Genomic DNA, 21,414 nt, shown 5'->3' with positions numbered 1-21,414 from the left:
ACAAATTATTTTTTTTTAAAAATCCATCGTATTTGGAGATATTATTTTCTACTCGAACATATAGTTTTCGATTCTGTTTTACCATATTTAAATATTCTCTACTGAAATTTATGCAATTCTTTCATAGTACAAATAATTATTTTAAAATATCCATTGTATTTAGAGACATTATTTTCTATTCGAAAATAAAGTTTTCGGTTCCGTTTTAACATATTTAAGTATTCTCTAAACTCATGTTATTTTCATGCCACCCTAAACTTAATAAGTATTGAAAATTTATTTTTATGCTAGCAAATAATTATCTAAATCTGTAATTAAAAACATACTTAAAATATCTACGCTATTTTTAGAATGCAATTATTTATACAGTAAACAAACTTAAGAATAAAACGTATCTTCAAAGCTATGTCTAATAATCATAATGGTACATAAAAAAACAGGTCATTTTTATCAATATAATTAAAGAAAAATCTCGTAACCTGAAATTAGTTTTAAAGGTTAAAAAAAGTTTGGGAGAAAATCCAAAGTAAACTTTTTTTTTTACGTTACATTTTCTTTTGTTTAAATAATTTTGAATGTATGGGGCAGCATAGGTCAGAACCAAACTCTCAGTTTAACCCTGATTGTTACTTTACTTTAATTTAATTCTACTATTATATTTGAGTTTCGGATTTTTCTTGAAGGTTGAAATGATTATTTCATAGAGAAAAAAGGCATGAAATCATATTTAAAAATTATTATTTTCATGAAGTTTATTTACAGTGTTGCATTTTTTTCCACGCCAGGACTACAAGGAAATAAGAAGAATTCTTATAAAATTGCACTCAGTTGAAATTTCTCAGTTGTTGCTCAAGTACAATATTTGTATTAAAATTTTTTTTTAAAAAAAGCCTTAAACACTGACGAAACCTATCTTTAAATATAAAGAAAACTTATTCTTTAGGTGAAAGTCGGATAAAACTGGGTCTTTATTAGGTTTTCTTTCATTTCCACTATGAAACTCAAGAAACTAACTACTTAAACTTTTATTCATACGATTAAATAAAATAAAAATAAAAATTATTTAATATACAAAAAATATTTTGGAGGTTAAACTAATTATTTTTTTAAAGCATACTAAAACTTGGTTTTATTTGGCCAAGTCGGGTATATATAGAATGAAGTAATTTTTTATATCACTTGCTTAAAAACTTCATTCTTATTTTATTTATGCGAATGCTGATTCCCCTGTTAACGGCATTAGCTCACTTTTCTAATGCATTTTATTCTAATTTACCTATTTCGACAAGTGTTTCTTCTTGTTCTTTTCTTGTTTTGTTTTTCATCTTTTTTCCCCTCTCGACTACTGTGGTTTCTAGTTTTGGTTCCTCTTCTTTATTTTTCCATATTTGGTCGGTAACTTTACGTTTTATCTTTCAAAACACTTTTGTTTCCTCTCATTCACGACTGGCTAGTCTTGAAAATTAGTGCCTGCTTTTGAGCGCTTGAAACATGTTGACTGTTATTTCTCATTTCTATATTTTTGAAGCGAATGAAACTTTTAATCAAGTAACATCTCACCCCTGCTATTTCTTGGGATTATTTATTTAACATTTAAATATAGTTACAAATTAATGACCCTCTTACACTGAGAAATTTAAACGAGTTTCAAAATCAGGAAACGGAAAGTTTTTATTAGGAATTTATAATGAATCGTTAGTTGATCAGATTTAAGAATACTAATCATAAATAAAACCTTTTTTTTAGTTTTTTTTTTATAAAAATACAGACTTAAGGTGCCTATCGTTTACGGTTGAGACACTGTATTTCAGAAATTTTAGATTGGAGCATTGCAGAGTATAAAACTCGGTCTGACTGAAAAACTGCCGAATTTAACCGGCAACGTCATTTAAAAGAAAGGCTTAGCTCATTTTAAACGTTTATAAAACCTGTTTTAACAATTGAAAGCAATGGCTTAAAAAGTTTGTATTCAGATGTTGGAACTCACTTAAAACAAATCTTCAACCAAGTATAAATTACAAAATTAAATTCTTGTCCACATGCAATAGTAGCTTTTCTAATCGAATTAAAATGCTGGCTCAGAAAACAAGTAGCCTTCTCTGTTTTTCATTCATCTCCAAATAGCAAAGCGTCGGTAAACAACTAATTTCTTACGAATTCTGATGAACGGCTGTATTAGTTTAACGAAAAAAATGCAGGATCCGAGTTTAATCTAACTTTCCCTTACATGAAAAGTATTCTTTACACATTAAATTCTGTTTCTTTCAATTAAAATTATAGATCTTGTAATATATTTAGTTTCAGTCTTCACTTTTGACCGAAGAGTCTAGGATTGAGATAAGAAGAATTTTATTTTTTTATTTTCTATACACTTCAAATTAATATTTTCTTGCATTATTAGCTTAAACTAAAACTATTACGAACAGTTTTTAAAGAAACTACAGCTCAATAAAAAGTTAATATTCACCAATGAGTCCTGAATTTCAATAAAAATAAATAAGTAGAAATCAAAATATAAAAAAATCCAGGGGTGAGATTCAAGCTTATTCATTAGCCGTAACCATTGCAAAAAAATTTTCTTTAAAAATATTCTATTCTGAAAAAAAAAAAATTTAACGCCAATCTCAAAAATATATTTAAGAAAATGTTTAAAATTCAGTAAAGTAATATTATAGATCTAGACCTATAATATGCATGTCTAGTACTATAATATAAAATCCAGAAAAAGTTGTTTCAAATCTTGTTTTTCATTTTATTCAAAAATTTGTCAGTAACTGATTTTGTTAATTAAAGAAATTTAAATGATGAATAATTGTTTCTCTGAGATCTAAATAACTATTAATAAATGCAAATGGGAAAATTTATTGTTTGGAAGTGAGTTGTGTTTGGAAGATTTTACCTTCAACGCAGAAAAAAAATACCGGTGTTTCATGCTAAATTTATAATTATAAAAATGCTAAAATTATAAGATAATAGAAAAAAAGTGAATTATAAAAATGCTAAATATAGTATTTTCCCCTTATTTTGACTTAAATTAATACAAAATAATGAAAAAAAAGCATGAAAAATATGTTTAATAAAAATTCTGCATTAAGGGATTAACATTTGGTAAAAGCTGTTTTCAAACAAAGCGAAATATGTTTCTTCTTTTACCTAGATTCTAGGTCCTAGAACAACTAAGTCAAGATGAATATGACTTTTTTTCATTGTTTTTACAAGTAGAAAACAAACTGATTATACGCATATCATCGGGGAACTTTTCGTTTTAAGAAATGGATTAAAATGGGCATGCAAAGGAAAGGAAATAGCTTGAAGTGTGTGTTTAAAAAAAATGTGACTTTTTAATGTTACTAGGGGACTCAACTTCGCATTCATCATTGTTTGTTTTGTAGTATTATTCTTAATCGATAATGAATCGATTAAGCAAGATTATTATAAATTATTTCTTATATGTTGGATGGCAACAGTCTGGTCAACCATACTGTTGCCATCCAACATATAAGAAATAATTTATAATCATCTTGCTTAATCGATTAAGAATAATACTACAGATAAATTATTTCTTTTGTGTTGGACGGTAACAATCTGGATGAAAAATAGAACAGTTATGGTGAATAAATATTTGCTAACCTTCTGAATAAATCTCTCTTGTATTAAGGTTATAAAACAACACTTCAATTTCCTTGGAAAAAGTTGATAAAAAAATTTTTGTTTATAAAATATGTAACTATTATAATTTTATGTAAGCACATTTTATTAATATGTCAAATGTATCACACACACAGTTTTCACAGTTTTATGTTTAAAACAAACCATAATCAATCAGTTTTAAACATACTACAGTTTTGCTGTTTTTCGATCGCTAAAAATTTTAATATTTTTTCGATTCTTTAATACATCATCTCTCTAGAAAAACCAGTTTTGTTCTTTTTTAATTTAAAATGCCATTAATCCTTATATTTATAGCTTCCAAAGAAGCCAATTCTGTAGTCATGAAAACATGTAGAACCCCATTGTTCAAAGCCACTAAAATAAACTTGTTGACCAATGGTCCTCCACTCAAGAGGGTGACCCCTTTTTCTCTCGTTTTCATTCCATTTTAGAAAGAAAGTAGTGAGTTTTACTTTTGACTGGTTATGAACTTTATCATCTTGACATCGTTTGAGTTAACCTTTTTGCACACCTGTTTCCAATCACGCACCGTTATGTATTGGAAATTAATTTATGGTGGGAAGAAAAAGAGAATTTTTTTTTTTGACCGTAAATCAAGTGGGAAAAGAAAGACTTGTTTTAAAACATGATATATTACGTTATTAAAATTATGAGTTTTTGCAATAACAAACGAATATGCATTGCAAAACTTTCAAACGTCGTGTATTTTCATTTTTCTATTCAGTCGGAATTACTAATCTTAAAAAAGTAAATAAATAAAAAAAAAATCTCATTTTTTTCTTGTATTTTACTTAATATTAACTTTACCTAGTTCAATTTCCAAGATTTTTTATGGGCTGTTTTGGCGGATAGAATCCTCTATATTGTAAAAAATTCCGGATCGAATTACGGTAAAAAGTACCGTAACTCAGGGTGCTGGTACTTTTTGCCGTAAAATCCATTTTAACCGGAATGTGTCACGGAACAAAAAAATCTGATATACCGTAATTTTTTGCAGTAGTAATTACCGTAAAGTCATTGAATCACTCTAAATAAAAATATATTACTGTAAAAATTGCAGTATAATATTTTAAGGTAAAAGTGGATTTTACGGTAAAATATATTTTATGAATGGTGCACCCAAAGAGCTGCCATTTCACAGCGAAATTTAATCCGGAATATTCTACATTGTGTAAATAGTATTCAAAAATCGATAAAGTTATATAACTGTAATAATGTAATGATTATATAACTATAATAATGATATGTAACTGTAATAATAATATAATAAATATGATATATTGTTATAAAGCTATATTACATAACTGTAATAATGATATAACGATAATAATGATATATAACTGTAATAATAATATAACAAATATGATATATTGATACAAAACTATATTATATAACTGTAATAATGATATTTTAATAATGATACATAACTGTAATAATAATATAGCAAATATGGTATATTGATATAAAGCTATATTATATAACTTTAATAATGATATAACTGTGAGCACTAAGCAATACAGCTTTCTAGCCACACCAGATCAGGATGTAGTAGGACATTAAATTCGTTTACCGATAGTCTCTCAGGAAAGAGAACCATATGTCCCAGTGAGGGAGCGAGTGATCTATTGACCACCACTCCTGCATTTGACTTCATTAAAATTACATAAAAACAAATAGAGAATTAGTTATGGCTTAAAGTTTGTAAATCTGCTGTTACTACGTTTTCAAACTTTAAGCCATAACTAATTCTCTATTTGTTTTTATGTAATTTTAATGAAGTCAAATGCAGGAGTGGTGGTCAATAGATCACTCGCCCTCTCACTGGGACATATGATTCTCTTTCCTAATAGACTATCGGTAAACGAATTTACTGTCCTAGTACATCCTGATCTGGTGTGGCTAGAAAGCTGTATTAAATATTCAACCTGTAATTGAGTAAAAATGACAGGAATTAACATTAATTAGGGATTTACATGAATTCAATTATTAAAAGAATTTAGTAAGATATTTATTTTTTTCATCTAGTACATGGTGTGTTGCCATGGTGGGTACGCCTTTCCTACATTTCTGAAATATTTTTTCAGAAAAGTATGGGACTTTCAAATAAATAATGGAAAAATTCAAAGAATGTTTCTAAATCTCTGGATTGTTTTAAAAGTAATTTATTGAGGTGAAGCTAGGAGAGATAGCGTGGTTGAAAAGAAGACTCAAGGAGTGGGTCGGTGAAGAAGTACAGTGTCCTGGCTGTGATTCGGGTGCATCTGCACAATCGCGGTACTGGTCTGCTAGAACGAGCCTGTTAATTGGTACGAGTATCCAGGATAAAACACGGCTAGTTTGTTTTTGCATGTTTTTTTTTTTTTTGCATGTTTTTTTTTCGAAAGGTAAATGCTGTATTATAACTCTTCTTCTAAATTTCTCCCGAATAAAAGTAATAGAAAACATTTTAAAAGTAAATAATTTCATTTAATAATATTCAATAATATTCAACCGGGAATAGCGATGAGTACGGGATCAATTTTTTCTAAAAACGGCCATTTTTAAAAACAAATGCCGAGCAATCAGTTTTACTAAACATGGAAGTTTCGCGTGCCTGCTACATAATAGTGGTGGCGCATTGTTTCTTATAGAAGATACGCAATGTTCGAGCATCCAAAATAGACACTCATAAAAGCATTGCAACAATTAAATGATCCTCAAACTATTACAGCCGAGGTGGAATAGCCTGATTGGTTGGGCAGTGGGCCCATGTTCAAGAGGTCGTGGGTTCGATCCCCGCCGGCCGAAGACTGACCATGTTGTAAATGGTGACTGATGTACTTTAAAGCTGTGGAGTCACAAAGTCCTCCATGTTCCCATAACAAGTCATACCTCTAGAGGTATGGCTTGTTATGACTCCAGGAGTTTCCTTGTCTTCCGAATTGGTTCAAAATTACAAGGCTACGTAGTTGAACATTAGTAGTCGTAAACCCAAAATTGGGTTGGCGGTTCAACTGTGGTTATAAAATAAAATGAAATCTATTGCAGCTAAATTAATTTTTCTGATTCCTCTTTTTATAATTGAAATTCTTTGATTCTTCTTAAAACTCCTTTTTTTCTGTAGTCAGTAGATTAAAATATTCATTCTCAATACAATAATAATTATTTACAAAAACCTTGGAGCCAAAAAATGTAAGTGCACATACTATTTCTAATAAAACTTCAGTTTTAAATATAAGAATCTCACCTACTCTTGTGCTCAATTATATCAATTCTATAACAATGATTACAAAAAAGAGAAATTTTTGTTTTTCTTACAGTTTTATTTTAAATTAAATCGCAGCAACAAAAAAAGAAATGAAAAACCATAAAAAAAAATGTAGTTGGCAATATTCATGGATATGTAACAAAAAAATAATTATTCAATTCCTTTTAAATTTTGGTTCAATAATGCGCAAAATCTCCTAGTTTTTCCTTATGACTTGACTAACTTGAGAATCATAATAGCTTAAAATTAAAGCTTTTATTTGAAGCAAATTTAATCAAAAAAATAGTAAATTTAATTGTATCACTATTTAAAAATAAGCATCATGAATCTTTCAAAATTGGTGATAAATAATAATTTTTCAAATAATAATTTTTCAAATAATAATTTTTCAAATTATAATTTTTCAAATAATAATTTTTCCGATAGTAATTTTTCAAATAATAACTTTTCCGATTTGCAGTTATGTAGATCTAAGAGAAACAGTCATTCATCTCTGAAATTTATTTAATTTATAAAATCAATTATTTATAAGCTTTTGCATATGAACAATTTTTTTTAGCTTATGTTGTTATTGCCGTATGCCGATAAGGCAAAAGGGGAGCGTTTCTTCTTGTTTTCCAGTGGTGCCATCTATGGCCGAGAATTCGCCTTCTGCCACTCACATACGTTACAGTCCGTTTATAGGGCAGACGTTTTCATACATTCGTCCACAGATTTTAATTTTGACCTAAACCAGAGAGCGATCAATCTCCGATTCAGTACCCGCATAGGTATGACTTGTAATGGGAACATGGAGGAATTTGTGACCTGACAGACTTAACGAGAAGCAGTCTCCTTTTACTTCACGGGGATCGAACTCACGCCCTTTTGGACACACGCCCAACGGTTTAACAACCGAGCTAAGCCGACCCATTCCAACTACTTCCTTTGTTTTTTATATTCTAGTACAAATTTCAATTTCAATAATCTAACACATTTTTTTTAGTAATGTACTGTATTTCAGTAATTAGCAATGGACTTTATTTTAAAATTACAAAATAGCAAAACCACCACCCTTTGTTCCTTACATTTAAAAAAATATATGTAAGGATCAATGCTCTCTAATATGAGAAATTTTAATTAAAATTTTTTTAAACTCTTATTAGAATTGAATACCTATAAGGAAACTATTAGTAATATAGTTCAAAAATTAATTTTTTTTAAAGTTTATTTCATATTTTTCCTTTGGATAAATAAGCCATTTTTTCCCACACTTATTTGTAATTTTTTTAAGAATACGTGTTATTTTATTTTTAAGAATGCCGTTTCGCGTGTAAAATTATGTATAAATATACTCAACATCCGTAAGTGCGTTCATTAAACTATTCTCTAATTTTAGATATTCTAAAACTTATATCCCAATTTAGTGATAAATTTCGTAAAAATGTTGGAGCATATCTAAAGTTTTTTGCATATATTATATTTTTTGCATTATTTTAAAATATTTTCATTAAATTATTATCTAAATTTCCATCTCATCAGCTGTTGTTGTTGACGTATGCTTGTTTAGGCAGAAGGGGTGCGATTGTTTTTGTTTTCCAGTGGCACCATCTATGGCCAGAAATTCGACTTCCTGCAAACCCGTTTATAGGGCGAACCCATTCATACATCCACAGATCGTAATTTTGACCAGAATCAGAGAACGATCGATCTCCAATCCAGTACCCCCAGAGGTATTGATTTGTTATGGGAACATGGAGGACTTTTGTGACTCAACAGATTTAACATGTATCAGTCACTTTACTACACGGGGAGTCTTCGGCCGGTGGAGTTCGAACCCACGAACTCTCGGACATGGGCCCAGCGCCCTACCGACGAAGCTATCCCTGCTCTCGATCTTATTTAAAATTGTTAATTCTAGACAGACTGTAGATCTATAAATCATTAATTCAGAGTTATAGCTTATATTCCGAAATTCTTCAGTAAATTCTTGTTACAATTCTGTTAATTACATATTCTGTAATAGTTTTAGTCTTTCAGAAGAAAAATAGTTTTGAAAAGTATTTATTCCATATTTATGAAGCTACAAAAATTTAAGTAAATAAGAGTCGGCAGCATTAACAATTAAAAATTTATTATACAAAATCATCAGTAAAAAATCAATTCATACAAAGAATATTATCAAATACTTAGAACAACTCAACATAAAACTAAGAGAATAGATCACACATAGAACCAACTTATTCTAGAATAAATGGCGAAACTTTGCCATGAAAGACGTAAAATATGAATTTTTCTATGAAGAACTTTTAAATTTTGTGCAAAACTAATTGAAGTTTGTATGGCTGTGGTATTTCACAGCATATTCAATAGTTTTTCTTTGAACAGTTTTTAAATTTTGAATGCACTTAATTGAAATATGTATATCTGAAAGATTTTATAGCTCAGTAAAATAGTTTTTCTTTACAACGTTATTAAATTTTAAACACACTTATGTGAAATACGCAAACCAAAAAAAATCACAACTGAACAAAAAAGTTTTTTTTTTTTTTGAATTATTATTAAATTTTGAAAGCACTTATATAAATAAGTAGATTCATATCATATTTGATTTAAAAGATTTACAGCCTATTAAAATAGTTTTTTTTTTTAATCTTTATTAAATTTTGAATTCACTTGATTAAAATATGTATATCTGAAAGATATCATAGCTTTGTAAAATATTTTTTTTCTGAACCGTTATTAAATTTTGAACTCACTTAATCGAAATATGTATATCTGATTGCTTTCACAACATTGTAAATTTTTTTTTCTTTGAACCGCATTTAAATTTTGCACTCACATAATTGAAGTATGTACAAAATTTTCGCATCATTATATAGTAATTTTAACCATTTTTAAGTTTTGAAAACGCATAATTGAAGTATGTATAGCTAAATTATTTTACACAATAGAGAAATTTCTTTTTTAATCATTTTTCAAATTTGACCACTTGTAATTTTAGAATGTATAGCTGAAATATTTCACAGCATTGTAAAAGAGTTTTCAACCATTTTTTTTAAAATTTTGAACTTACGTAATTGCAGTATGTAACCCATAAAGTATTTCAAATCATAAAAAAATTTAAAAAGTTTAAATAGTGCCTTTGTAAGCTGCAAAAATCATACGATATTGTACTTATAACTGCAAGTTTATAGTCCATAAATTATTTTCGAGAGATTAAAAGCTGTTCTATTGAAAAGGTTTTTTTTGTTTTAAGGATTATGAACAACTCCACCCTGTTATTCATTTCCACAAATTTGGTTGAAACAATAAAAGATCGCTATTACTTCTAAGAGAAAACGATTTCTCTGGGAAGCGATTAAGTAAACATAATCGGAACACTTTATTCCGTGATTGCCTCCAGAAACAATTACGATGTATTTAAGTCTGCTAAAGGGTTTTTATGGTAATAAATCACAGTTTTAAAGATTTTTTTTTTACTTTTTCACGTTATCATTGTTTTATTCTATCTTAAGGTGTCATTTATATCACTAATTGCTGTCTGAAATGTTAACGCCTTTAAAATTTAATCGGTTTTAAATGCTTTAAAACTTACCAAAGCCCGATTTTTATTATATTTAATAAATAATACTATAATAAACCCAGATAGACGTTTCAATTTTTTTCAAAAAATTTTAATATTGAAAAATGATATTTCAATTTTTGTGAATTTATTTATTTAGTCATTGTTATATTGTATAAATTTCGCAACAATGTCTGACATAGTATGATCTTATAAAATAGAATTTCAGTTTAGAACAATTGGGGATTTATTTTATGTTTAGTATCAAGCATGATATTTTATTTTAAATAACTGAATCTATTAAAAGAAAAAAATTTGAATATTATTTAAACTTTTAAATAAATATTTAGCTCAAAACTTCAACTATTAAACATTATTATATTGGATATAATTGGGACAATAAATAATAATATTGAGATTAGGATAATACTTTAATAAATTTTTGAATTTGAGAACATAAAATACTTTGAATTTCAAAAATTATTTTTAGTTTGTTTAGCTAAAAATTATTTTATTAATTTGAATTTTAATCTTAAAAATTTAGTAATTTTTATTTTTAAATAACTTTACTTTGTAATTTAAGTTTTTTTTAGACATTTGAGACTGAATTAGTGCTAGAAAAAAATTCCGAAAATATTAAAAAAATTAATTTTGAACAAATTATTAATAAAAATTTCTGGTTCATTGAGCTTTATGTTTTATGTTTAAATGATTAGCTCTATTTAAATAAAAAGATTTAGAGGCCCTTTAAATTTCTAAATAAATGTTTGAATGCATTATATTATGAATTACTTGAACTGAAACTATTTTAAATTCACGAATCACGAGATCAAAAATATTAAACAAAGTGCGTTTCGTAATCATTAATCATATTTTTAGAGTCCTTGTGAAAAATGATTAAGAAAACATGCACATTAGTGATCTCAAATTAAAATATGGATGAAAAAGCAAAAAGTTCGTCTGAGGAACCGCTTCAGTGGAAGTTCAGAATGACGCGATTAATATCCTCAAAACTTGTTTGAGTGCCGGAAGAAACTACGGTTATAAACAACCCCATGTTTTATCTAGCAATTAAACTGGTTTTAATGTCGTCAATCTGACCTTACTCAATCGTGATACCTCATATTTAAAAATTATTCTTGCTTTTTCTTCTCTTCATTAATTTGGGACCTCTAACATATATATTTTGCATTAATTTTTGTCAAGAACTCTAAAATTATATAGTTAGAATGGTAATTACAAAGCAGCCTGCATGTTAAACAAGAATATCAAATTAAATTACAATTTAAAGAAAAAGCTTTTTTCTCAATTTTATATGGGTTTCAAATAAACAAAAGGCGAAAGTTTAGCAGAACAGTTACATGAATTTAAAAATTGCAATTGAATTTTCAGATATGAAAGCAGGTGGTGTTTTTCTTAATGCATTTTCAATTTAAAAAGTAAAAGAGTATCTAATCGGTTCTTTTTAAATTTGATATAATGTTCATTATCTTTTGCAGTTTGGCAACATTAATTCTAATTACAAATATCCCAAATGACTTTTCGATCTCAACCGTATTGTTTCGTGATATGACTAATATTTACATCGACTGAAACGTTTCTTGAACGCTTCGACAACACTAGCTAACACTCTATATGAGGAACATAACCGAGTACGAGTGTCCGTTATACAGAGGTTGGCCATTTTGGCAAAAACAATGCAGTTAAAAATAAAATGTTTTCCGAATATTGAGTTTTATGTACATCACAGTTCTTTGATTCACAAATCGTTTGCAGTTCAATGATTATCGTTTGATTTTCCTTTGTTCTATGTCATTTTTTCTTATTGGATCTACTCTGCAAGAACAACCAGCTGGGAACTTGAATAGAGCCACTACTGGACTACGGTTAGGGTCATGTGGATAAACAGCAAGCAACCTGTGAAGACTGTATCTTTGTTGGCAAGTAGAATCATAGTATGGTGATATAAAAGAACAAGGCTCGTTTGGTCTCCTGTGGAAAAAGAAAACGTTATCATTTGTATGTTTATGGTTGGCAACAAGATATATAATTCGGTAAATAAAAATCTTGAGGTTAGAATATTTGATAATAAGCCTGTTAAATCAAACGAAAGAAATGCAAAACGGTTGTAAGTACGACGACTTCCTAAACAAAATCAAGCGGTATTTCAAGTTCTGACAAAATTTAAATAGATATTTAAAGTTGTAATTTGCAGCTTGAAATACATCATATTTTATGTATATGTTTTGAAATTTGAAAATAGACAAGAGGTAAGTGCGTTTTTGGATAACTCGCTACATTTATTTCTATATACTGAGGTGTAGTTACCTCAATACACCTCAGTATAATCTTATATACTCAGTATCAATAACCATATTCACTACTACAACAATAGAGCACAACGAGAATTTCTGGAATACGAGTTATTTCGTCCATCGCGATGAAAGAGTTAAAAGTCGTGATATTGTTCATCATTATTAAATATTGAATGTTTAAAAAGTTTACCGAATATTTAAAATAGTTTTTTATTATTATTTAACTTCTTTCGGGAAAGAAAAAAATTAAATCGAAGTTTTAGTGAAGATGAACCATAAGAAATAAAGTCATCTTATGCTCTAAATGGATAGCTATGACTTTTACATTTATCAATAATTAAAATCCGCTTTGGGTAAGAGATAAAAATAAATCTTACAAATTTACTGGTTTATATTATTGTCAAAATTAAGGGAAGCTGTCTTTATCTCACCAATCCTAAACGAGATTAGGACTGTTCCAGATTTTTAAGAAAAAGTATTTTGTAAGCCAATTTCCCACGACTCAAGTGGCCATAACTGCTTTTTGGACCCTTTTATGCCATATGAAGAAAAAAAACTCTAATAAAATACCGTTATGTATGGTAATGAAATTTTTTGTAAAGAAGCCATAAATTTTGTTATTGAAAACCAAAATATACGTATTTAAAACATTTATTTGGAAAATTTTCCGTTCATATGGTAACGCTTCACCGTAACTTCTGGTTTTCGAAATTATAATTCTCCTCACCGCACATTAAGTAAAAAATATAAAATTGAAAAGTGAATTTAACCGAATAAAATGTTTTTATACTATGCTCTAAAGTTTCATGATAAAATAGCGAGGCTTTTCCCCATTTACTAAATTTTATTATTACATATTAAACTGTTAATTTTAGAAAAATCATTACCAAAGCTCCTTGGTAAGAAATACCGACCTTTTCGGTGTTTTTATAAAGCCAGAAACATGATCAATTTTACCATATTCAACCAGTTTTGACCATCCTTTTTTTAAGTGTACTTTAAAAAAATACAATTGATTTTGGAAACTAAATTTACATTTGAAAAACTTTTTTTTATGCAATTCTTTGCGTTATTCTAATAAATGTCGCATTGGAATGCTTAAAAAGTTCCATCCCAACTACGAATCATACAATGCAACAGTGCTGTTAGTGTCTAAAATTCGATAGAAAAAAAAGATGTTACTTACGAGCAACTTTCTGTTCGAACTTTCTGTGGGAAGAGGTCAGTGTTGATGATAACCATCCAGTCTCCAGTTACACTCTCCTGTGCCCAGCCTGGCCTCATTATATTGGCCTGTGTCTCGCAAGCGAAGCTACCACGAGCAGCTGCACTGTCACCATATTGGTTCTTGAAAAGTTCAGGATCTCCGACGGTTTGTAATTCTTCGTACATAATTCTTACTTTCGTCATACTCTTGTCCACCACGCGATTTACAAAGTCTCTGAAAAAGTAGGAATAATTCGATATTATTGCACATTCTTTTCAAGATATTTCACATTTCAAGATGCATTTTACAAACCGCAAAGTTGAAGAAACCATTGATTTAAAATTTGATATCTCATACAAATCTCATATCAAATATCGCTAGGATAAAATCTCGTACCGATGATATATAGCTTTCGAGAAGTAGAAACTACGACATTTACTATAATTTTTCATTGGTATTCTTTTCGCTCACGTGACGAAGTGAAGCATACTCTATGCAACAATTCGCCCGATTTGTAGAATTTCCGATTTACTTTCCCGTGAACCGTGAACTTTTATTTTCTCTTTAACTTTTACACTATTTGAAACAAATGTTAAGAGTTGTGTGAGAGAGTTGTTAAATCAACAATTTTTTTTACAGTCTAGTATAAAAATTCAGAAAATATTACATTAATTCTAAATAACTTTGCAAAAACATCCGTATTTTATATATAAAGATGCGCCTGTTGCCCTTTTCCATGGTAATCTTCTGTTGTAAATTTTTCTTCTGATATCCAAGTCTTTTTTTTTTACGGTAATTTTATATCAAAACACGGGTTCTTTAAAAGTATTTAAATATTTTTTCCTAATTATAATTGAAGTTTATTGTAGAATCCATAATTTTTTTCTATTCTATTTCTTATTTATTTAGTTAAACTTTTGGTTAATATAACATTATTGAAAATAAATAAATTATTATTTCTGAAAAATTACGAAATTGTGTTTACTTTGAAAACAGGACACTTATAACGGTTTGGTGACTATTTTGTTTCGTAGCTTAGCTGTGTTTCTTAAATATAAAAAAGAGAAAAAAGAAGATGCTTTTCATTACTTACGCTGGATAGTCATCTGTAAGTATGCAAAAGTTTCTGCCACTTAGTGCACATGGTGGCATTGATCCATCGGGTTGTGGTCGATCAGGTCTGGGAACTTTAACGGGTGGTCCTTCAGACACACAATCTTCATCACCAGTTCCACCAGTAGGGGGTCTTCCAGGTCTGGATGTGGGTGGTGGTGGCCTAATTGGAGGTCTCACAGGTGGTTGTGTTGGTGGCCTTATTGGTGGCTGTGTTGGAGGAGGCCTGACTGGTGGCGGTCTTGTTGGTGGTGGCCTGGCAGGAGGCTGTGTCGGAGGCCTAACAGGTGGTTGAATGGGTGGAGGCCTGACAGGTGGCTGTGTCGGGGGAGGTCTAACTGGTGGCTGAGTTGGTGGTGGTCTAACTGGTGGAGGTGGTCTAGTTACCGGTGGTGGTGGGGGTGGAGGTGGTCTAAGTGGTGGTCTTGTAGGTGGGGGTCTTACTGGTGGTGGTCTAGTTACTGGTGGGGGTCTTACTGGTGGTGGTGGTCTAGTTACTGGTGGAGGAGGTGGTGGTGGTCTTACCGGTGGTTGTACTGGAGGCGGTCTAACTGGAGGAGGTGGTCGAGTTACTGGAGGTGGTGGAGGTGGGGGTGGTCTCAATGGAGGCCTAGTTGGGGGAGGTCTAACAGGAGGAGGAGGTCGAGTCACAGGTGGTGGTGGAGGAGGAGGTCTTACCTAAAAAAATGCAAATACGTTTGAATTTTTCTTAACGTAACGATGCATAAAATATTAAATTATCGAAGAAACTGATGAGTGATTTTGCTTCTACATTCCTTTCTGTAATATTTTACATTAAAATACTACACTAAAATGATTTTCTTACTCGGTGAATCGTAATAGCCTCTCGATTGCACCAAAAAAAAAGCCTTGAAGCTTCGAACTGAAACCTAACATGTATTTTCAAAATACAAGTAGATCAAAATATGTTAAATAATATTATCAATTATTCGAACACTAAGGAAAATGTAACTAATATAATGCACGTCATTTGTTAAACAGATTTAAAAATGTCTTGATATTAAACCAAGACAACTGTTCTGTATTTATCTTCGTTGCTTTTATTTTAATAAGATATTTATTCATGAATGAAGCATACGAGTACAGTTCAAATAGAAGACAAAAGAAACTTGTGTTAGTGGAAAATGGGAAAAACACAAACGAAGCAAAAATTTTGATTTCTAATTCTCACAAATTTGCAATTTAGCATGCACGCACCAATTACTTTAAGATATCTCTTAATGTACCCATGCTATTGGGAATCTAATTATCCACGCTTTCCGTATTCTTTTAGCTTTTTGCTCTCTCCTTTAGAATGTCGTTGTCTTAAGGCTTGGATAACGTATTATTTAAATGTTTAAAAATGAAAAATTAATCTGTAAATTGAGCAGACCTACCAATTGCATTTTACGATGCAGTTGCAATTATAGTAGCATATAATATTTAAGAGCATTTTTATGATAATTTGACTAGAATAACCTTTCTCTTAACTGCAATGGTAGTGCAAATTTTTACATTGAAACAAGAGTCAACTGGCATATATTCAAAAGTTGCGGTTTAAAAACTTACGGTTTTAAGCACGTCCTGACTTCCTGATCTTAATTAGTTAAAATATTTAAGTGATCTTCGAACATTTCGAGAAATTACCAATTGTTTCGTGAAATGTAGCTCGTGTTTAAACACACATCATCCAAATTAAGATCAAGTATTTCACGAAGCAAACAACCCATTCACGCGTTCTTATATCATTTTCATTGTCGGTGATCTTGATGATTATATTCTATTTACTTCATGTTGTTGTTGTTGCACACCCCCTTTGGTCAGCAGTGCTAGATCAGGTCCATGACGTTATGCACCCTCAAAAAATCCAACACCGTCAATGGATCATCTGCTAAATCCTGTTTGGTGAGCCTCAGGCACGCGAGGATTCGGTGAGGCGAAGCCTGATATGAAGAACAGTTGGTACAAATTTCAAAGTTCTTGTATCCCTCCGAAAATTTCATTGATTTAAGGTGACCACTTCGAAAACGGGAAAGAATAGTTTGTTCCTGTCTATTAAAACCTTGGACTAGGGAGCCTCCAGGTCAGTGCTTTGGGGGGACATACCATGGGTGCTTTGGGGGTACATTCCAAGTGGTCTTGTTCTTGTGTTTTATTTTTGAGAAGATTTCCAAGATTTACATCATTCCAATATCGAAGTTCAGTAGCGTAGCACAATGTTCTTAATAAATAAAATCTAAGTCGCTATTAGTAAACAAAACAAAGTCTTGTATGAAGTAATACATTTTAGAGAGTAAAATAAATTGACCTGGTGCTCAATCATTCATTTAAAAACTCTAATCATATAATGTCAAAAGCCTTTTATCATAATAGTAAATAAATTTTTATTTTACCATGTTAAATAATAACTTCGTAATAGTAAAAATTTAGAACTTCGATAATTTCGACTAAAAAGCTTTTAACATTACCGGTGGTTTCGTTGGTGGAGGCCTTACTGGTGGAGGTGGTCTTGTGACTGGTGGTGGAGGAGGTGGAGGTGGTCTAACTGGTGGTTGTGTTGGTGGAGGCCTGACTGGTGGAGGTGGTCTTGTACCTGGTGGAGGTCTAACGGGTGGTGGTGGTCTGACGGGTGGTGGTGGTGGTGGAGGTGGTCTAACTGGAGGTGGAGGCGGTGGTGGACGTACTTGGGGTGGAGGCGTCGGCCTTGTTACCGGTGGTGGAGGCTGTTTACCAGGTGGTCTTACTGGTGGTGGTGGTTGTTTGCCTACATAAATGTGCCGAATGATTATCATTATTCTTTTTCGTTTAAAAAAAGAAGAGAGGGAGTTACGAACAAAAATACATCAGAAAATAAATAAAAAAATATTTTTAGCACCTTCATATTCTGTTACATTGTTATTTGTTATTTCATTCTCTGTTACAATGACTAAGATTTAACAATGATTTTAATTTATTGATAATATGATATATTTATATGATTTATTGAAAAATCAAATAAATTACTGATAATAATTTATTTGATTTTTAGTATTTCACGAATTATTTGGAGTCAGTGATACGAACCGAATGATTATTTTTCATTGATGCGATTACACTCTATTAATCCATTTTGAAACTGATTAGAATCCTTATTTAAATTAATTATTGGCCTGATCACCAAGTCAACTTAATCCAGTCAATGATAAGAATCAGTTGAGTAGCATCCTTTTATTCGTCTAAAGAAACTATAATCTGTTGAATATAATTTGATGATTCTCTAAACTTTATTGATCCATTTCAAACTGATTTTAAAAATTAAATTTAATCAAATGATTTCCCTGTTAAATTACATTAGTTTATTTTAGTCAGAGAAACGAATCAGATAGTGCACCATTACAGTTTGTTTTGAGAACGCGGATTTGAATCAGTGAGTTAAATCGTTTATAAACCATTTTGCTAAAATCCGTTAATCGTATGAGATAATTACTGTCCACTGGCTAGAATAAAATGTGTTAATCGTTTTCAAATAGTCTTTATATCAAATAATTTGGATCACTTATTCAACTAAATTTGTATAAATCCATTAACCTGAAAAGATTCATGGATTCGAATCTAATTATTTAAAGATTCCGAAAAATATGTTTAATTATTAATTCAAATTACTGAAGTGTAATGTTTGGTTTTATGAAATCATTTCAAATGCATGCGTTGCCTAACGAGGTACCAACATGATAAAAATTTGTGATTAAGTTAAATTATCTACAAAAAGAATAAAACAATTGAAGGAAATATCTGCAATAAAGAAAAATCTACAATAAAGAAAATCAATTTAAATTAATTTTGTTAAAATTAAAATCAATTATGAATTTAGAAATTTTTATACCGCATTAAATATAAAAACAAAATCTACAGTAAAATACAAACGAGTAGCAGGCATATCTAGTTTTGAACAAACAAGTTCAGAAGCAATTTGAATATTTTAAGCATGGTTACCCTTTTTCGCGTCCGCAAAAAATGGATTCTTCAATATAAAAAAAACATTGAAAATACTAATTTACATCACGTGAATTAAGCAACAGTAAGCAATTTTATTCTTAAAAATGCTAAAGTTATTAAATATTTGAAATAACTGCTATGTTGAATTTTATTACCTGGTGGTCTTGTAGGTGGAGGTGGAGGTGGAGGAGGTGGTCTGACAGGCCTTTGTGTTGGTGGAGGAGGAGGTCTGACTGGTCTTTGTGTGGGTGGTGGTGGTGGTGGAGGAGGTGGTCTGACTGGTCTTTGCGTGGGTGGGGGTGGGGGAGGTGGTCTGACAGGTCTTTGAGTAGGTGGGGGTGGTGGTCTGACAGGCCTTTGAGTAGGTGGGGGAGGTGGTCTGACAGGTCTTTGAGTAGGTGGGGGTGGGGGAGGTGGTCTGACAGGTCTTTGAGTAGGTGGGGGTGGGGGAGGTGGTCTGACTGGCCTTTGTGTTGGTGGGGGTGGAGGAGGTGGTCTGACTGGCCTTTGAGTAGGCGGTGGTGGGGGAGGTGGTCTGACTGGCCTTTGAGTAGGCGGTGGTGGGGGAGGTGGTCTGACTGGCCTTTGAGTAGGCGGTGGTGGGGGAGGTGGTCTGACTGGCCTTTGAGTAGGCGGTGGTGGGGGAGGTGGTCTGACTGGCCTCTGTGTTGGAGGGGGTGGGGGAGGTGGTCTGACTGGCCTCTGCGTTGGAGGGGGTGGGGGAGGTGGTCTGACTGGCCTCTGTGTTGGAGGGGGTGGGGGAGGGGGTCTGACTGGCCTCTGCGTTGGAGGGGGTGGGGGAGGTGGTCTGACTGGCCTCTGCGTAGGTGGGGGTGGGGGAGGTGGTCTGACGGGTCTTTGAGTAGGTGGGGGTGGGGGAGGTGGTCTGACAGGCCTTTGCGTTGGTGGGGGTGGGGGAGGTGGTCTGACAGGCCTTTGCGTTGGTGGAGGTGGGGGTGGTGGAGGAGGCCGTGCAGGAGGTTGAGTAGGCGGTGGCCTAACGGGTGGTTGTGGAGGAGTTCCAGGCAAAAGACAAGGGCATGGAACTCTATTTCCATATTCATCTGTAGGAAAAATTAACGGCCGAACCGTGGGATCTGTAACTTCACCTATATATTTTTGCCACCACTCTTTCCACCATTCACCATTATGATCATGTCCTCCAAAATCATTACTTGTTCCAATGTTAGTTGATCCTGATCCAGTTTTTCTACCACCTTTGACTGCGCGTTTATCTCTGAAGATCTCTTCCCCGCCAGAGGGAATTGCACTGCAGAAAATTGAGATCAGAAAGATAATCGCAGTCCATTTCTGAAATAATAAAAAATGTGTCTGTATTAGCGATGAAAATAAATAAAACATCAAAAATAAAATTACACGAAATGATACAATTACACGACCTGGCGGTAAATTGTTTTAGAGTTGAGTCCACCATGCCATGGAAGCAAGTAATTTAGACGTTAAACTTTTTATACTACTTTATTTTCCATAATTTTTTTTATAGATTTTTAACTTATTCATTACGAACATTGATAATCTGAATACTTTTATTTTAATTATGAGTAGTTTAAAAATATATGTTTATTTGAAATTTCCGTACCAATTTAATCGTATAACTTATGAACATATATAACAGGCGTGTTTCACTTATCTACGCGAAGCGAATCACAAGTGGTTTACTAACCAACTTTTTTAATAAAAGTATTGGTTCTCACTAAAATCACTTATTGCGTAATGTTTCAGCATTTATTTCAAAGAATCAAGTTTAATTATTTTGCAGTTTTTCTTTTTTATTAAGTGCTTTTTTGTCATGATTTCGCAATCATTTTGTTCACCTCAAACTGAAATTTGTAAAAGATTAGAGTACTTTAAAGATGAAATAGAAAAGTACATTTTTGGAGAAGAACAAGGGAATTCACTGAAATTCAAAAAAAGGTCTGTAAATTAGCAATTTGTGAACTGAAATTTTTTCTCCAAAGCGATAGTAAACAAAATGATAATTGTACAGTATTTCTTCTAAAAAGCCTCTTTTTCCTCGATGTCGTATGGCACAAACGACAACCTTTTCATTTTTTTTCGATTATACAAACTTAAGAGTTTTTTTTTAGACATTTGTATTCATTGGTTTGAAAACACTTTCAAATTTATTCTCCTCCGCAAGAAAAAAAAAGTTTCTAAAAAAATATGCAGTAAAATGTAATAATCACCATTATTTCTGTAAAGAATATCATCACTCATTATGAAATACATTTAAGTGGTGTGTGATGGAGTTTCCAAAATTTCAAAATTTGAGTACTTAGATATTTTTACATTTTTATTAGGTTTTGAGATACTTTTTAAG

General features: G+C 31.3%; 1 protein-coding gene across 1 annotated transcript in view; it reads right to left on the bottom strand.

Moving 5' to 3' along the window:
• Nucleotides 1-9,015: 9,015 nt before the first annotated feature.
• Nucleotides 9,016-21,414, bottom strand: part of LOC107448607 (uncharacterized) — a 32,249-nt gene continuing 19,850 nt past the window's right edge. The window contains exons 2-7 of the mRNA XM_087153276.1: nucleotides 19,382-20,384; nucleotides 19,229-19,345; nucleotides 17,567-17,862; nucleotides 15,079-15,776; nucleotides 13,965-14,219; nucleotides 9,016-12,455 (exon numbers count right to left, since the gene is read on the bottom strand). Of these exons, the coding sequence (XP_087009402.1) occupies nucleotides 12,248-12,455; nucleotides 13,965-14,219; nucleotides 15,079-15,776; nucleotides 17,567-17,862; nucleotides 19,229-19,345; nucleotides 19,382-20,384 (2,577 nt within the window). The 3' untranslated portion in view covers nucleotides 9,016-12,247. The remainder of the gene's footprint in view (nucleotides 12,456-13,964; nucleotides 14,220-15,078; nucleotides 15,777-17,566; nucleotides 17,863-19,228; nucleotides 19,346-19,381; nucleotides 20,385-21,414) is intronic.

This window comes from Parasteatoda tepidariorum, chromosome 10 (genome assembly GCF_982258835.1).
Source record: "Parasteatoda tepidariorum strain Cologne lab strain chromosome 10, Ptep-v5.0, whole genome shotgun sequence".
Lineage (NCBI taxonomy): Eukaryota > Metazoa > Arthropoda > Arachnida > Araneae > Theridiidae > Parasteatoda > Parasteatoda tepidariorum.
This window is presented reverse-complemented; position numbering and strand designations above follow the sequence as displayed.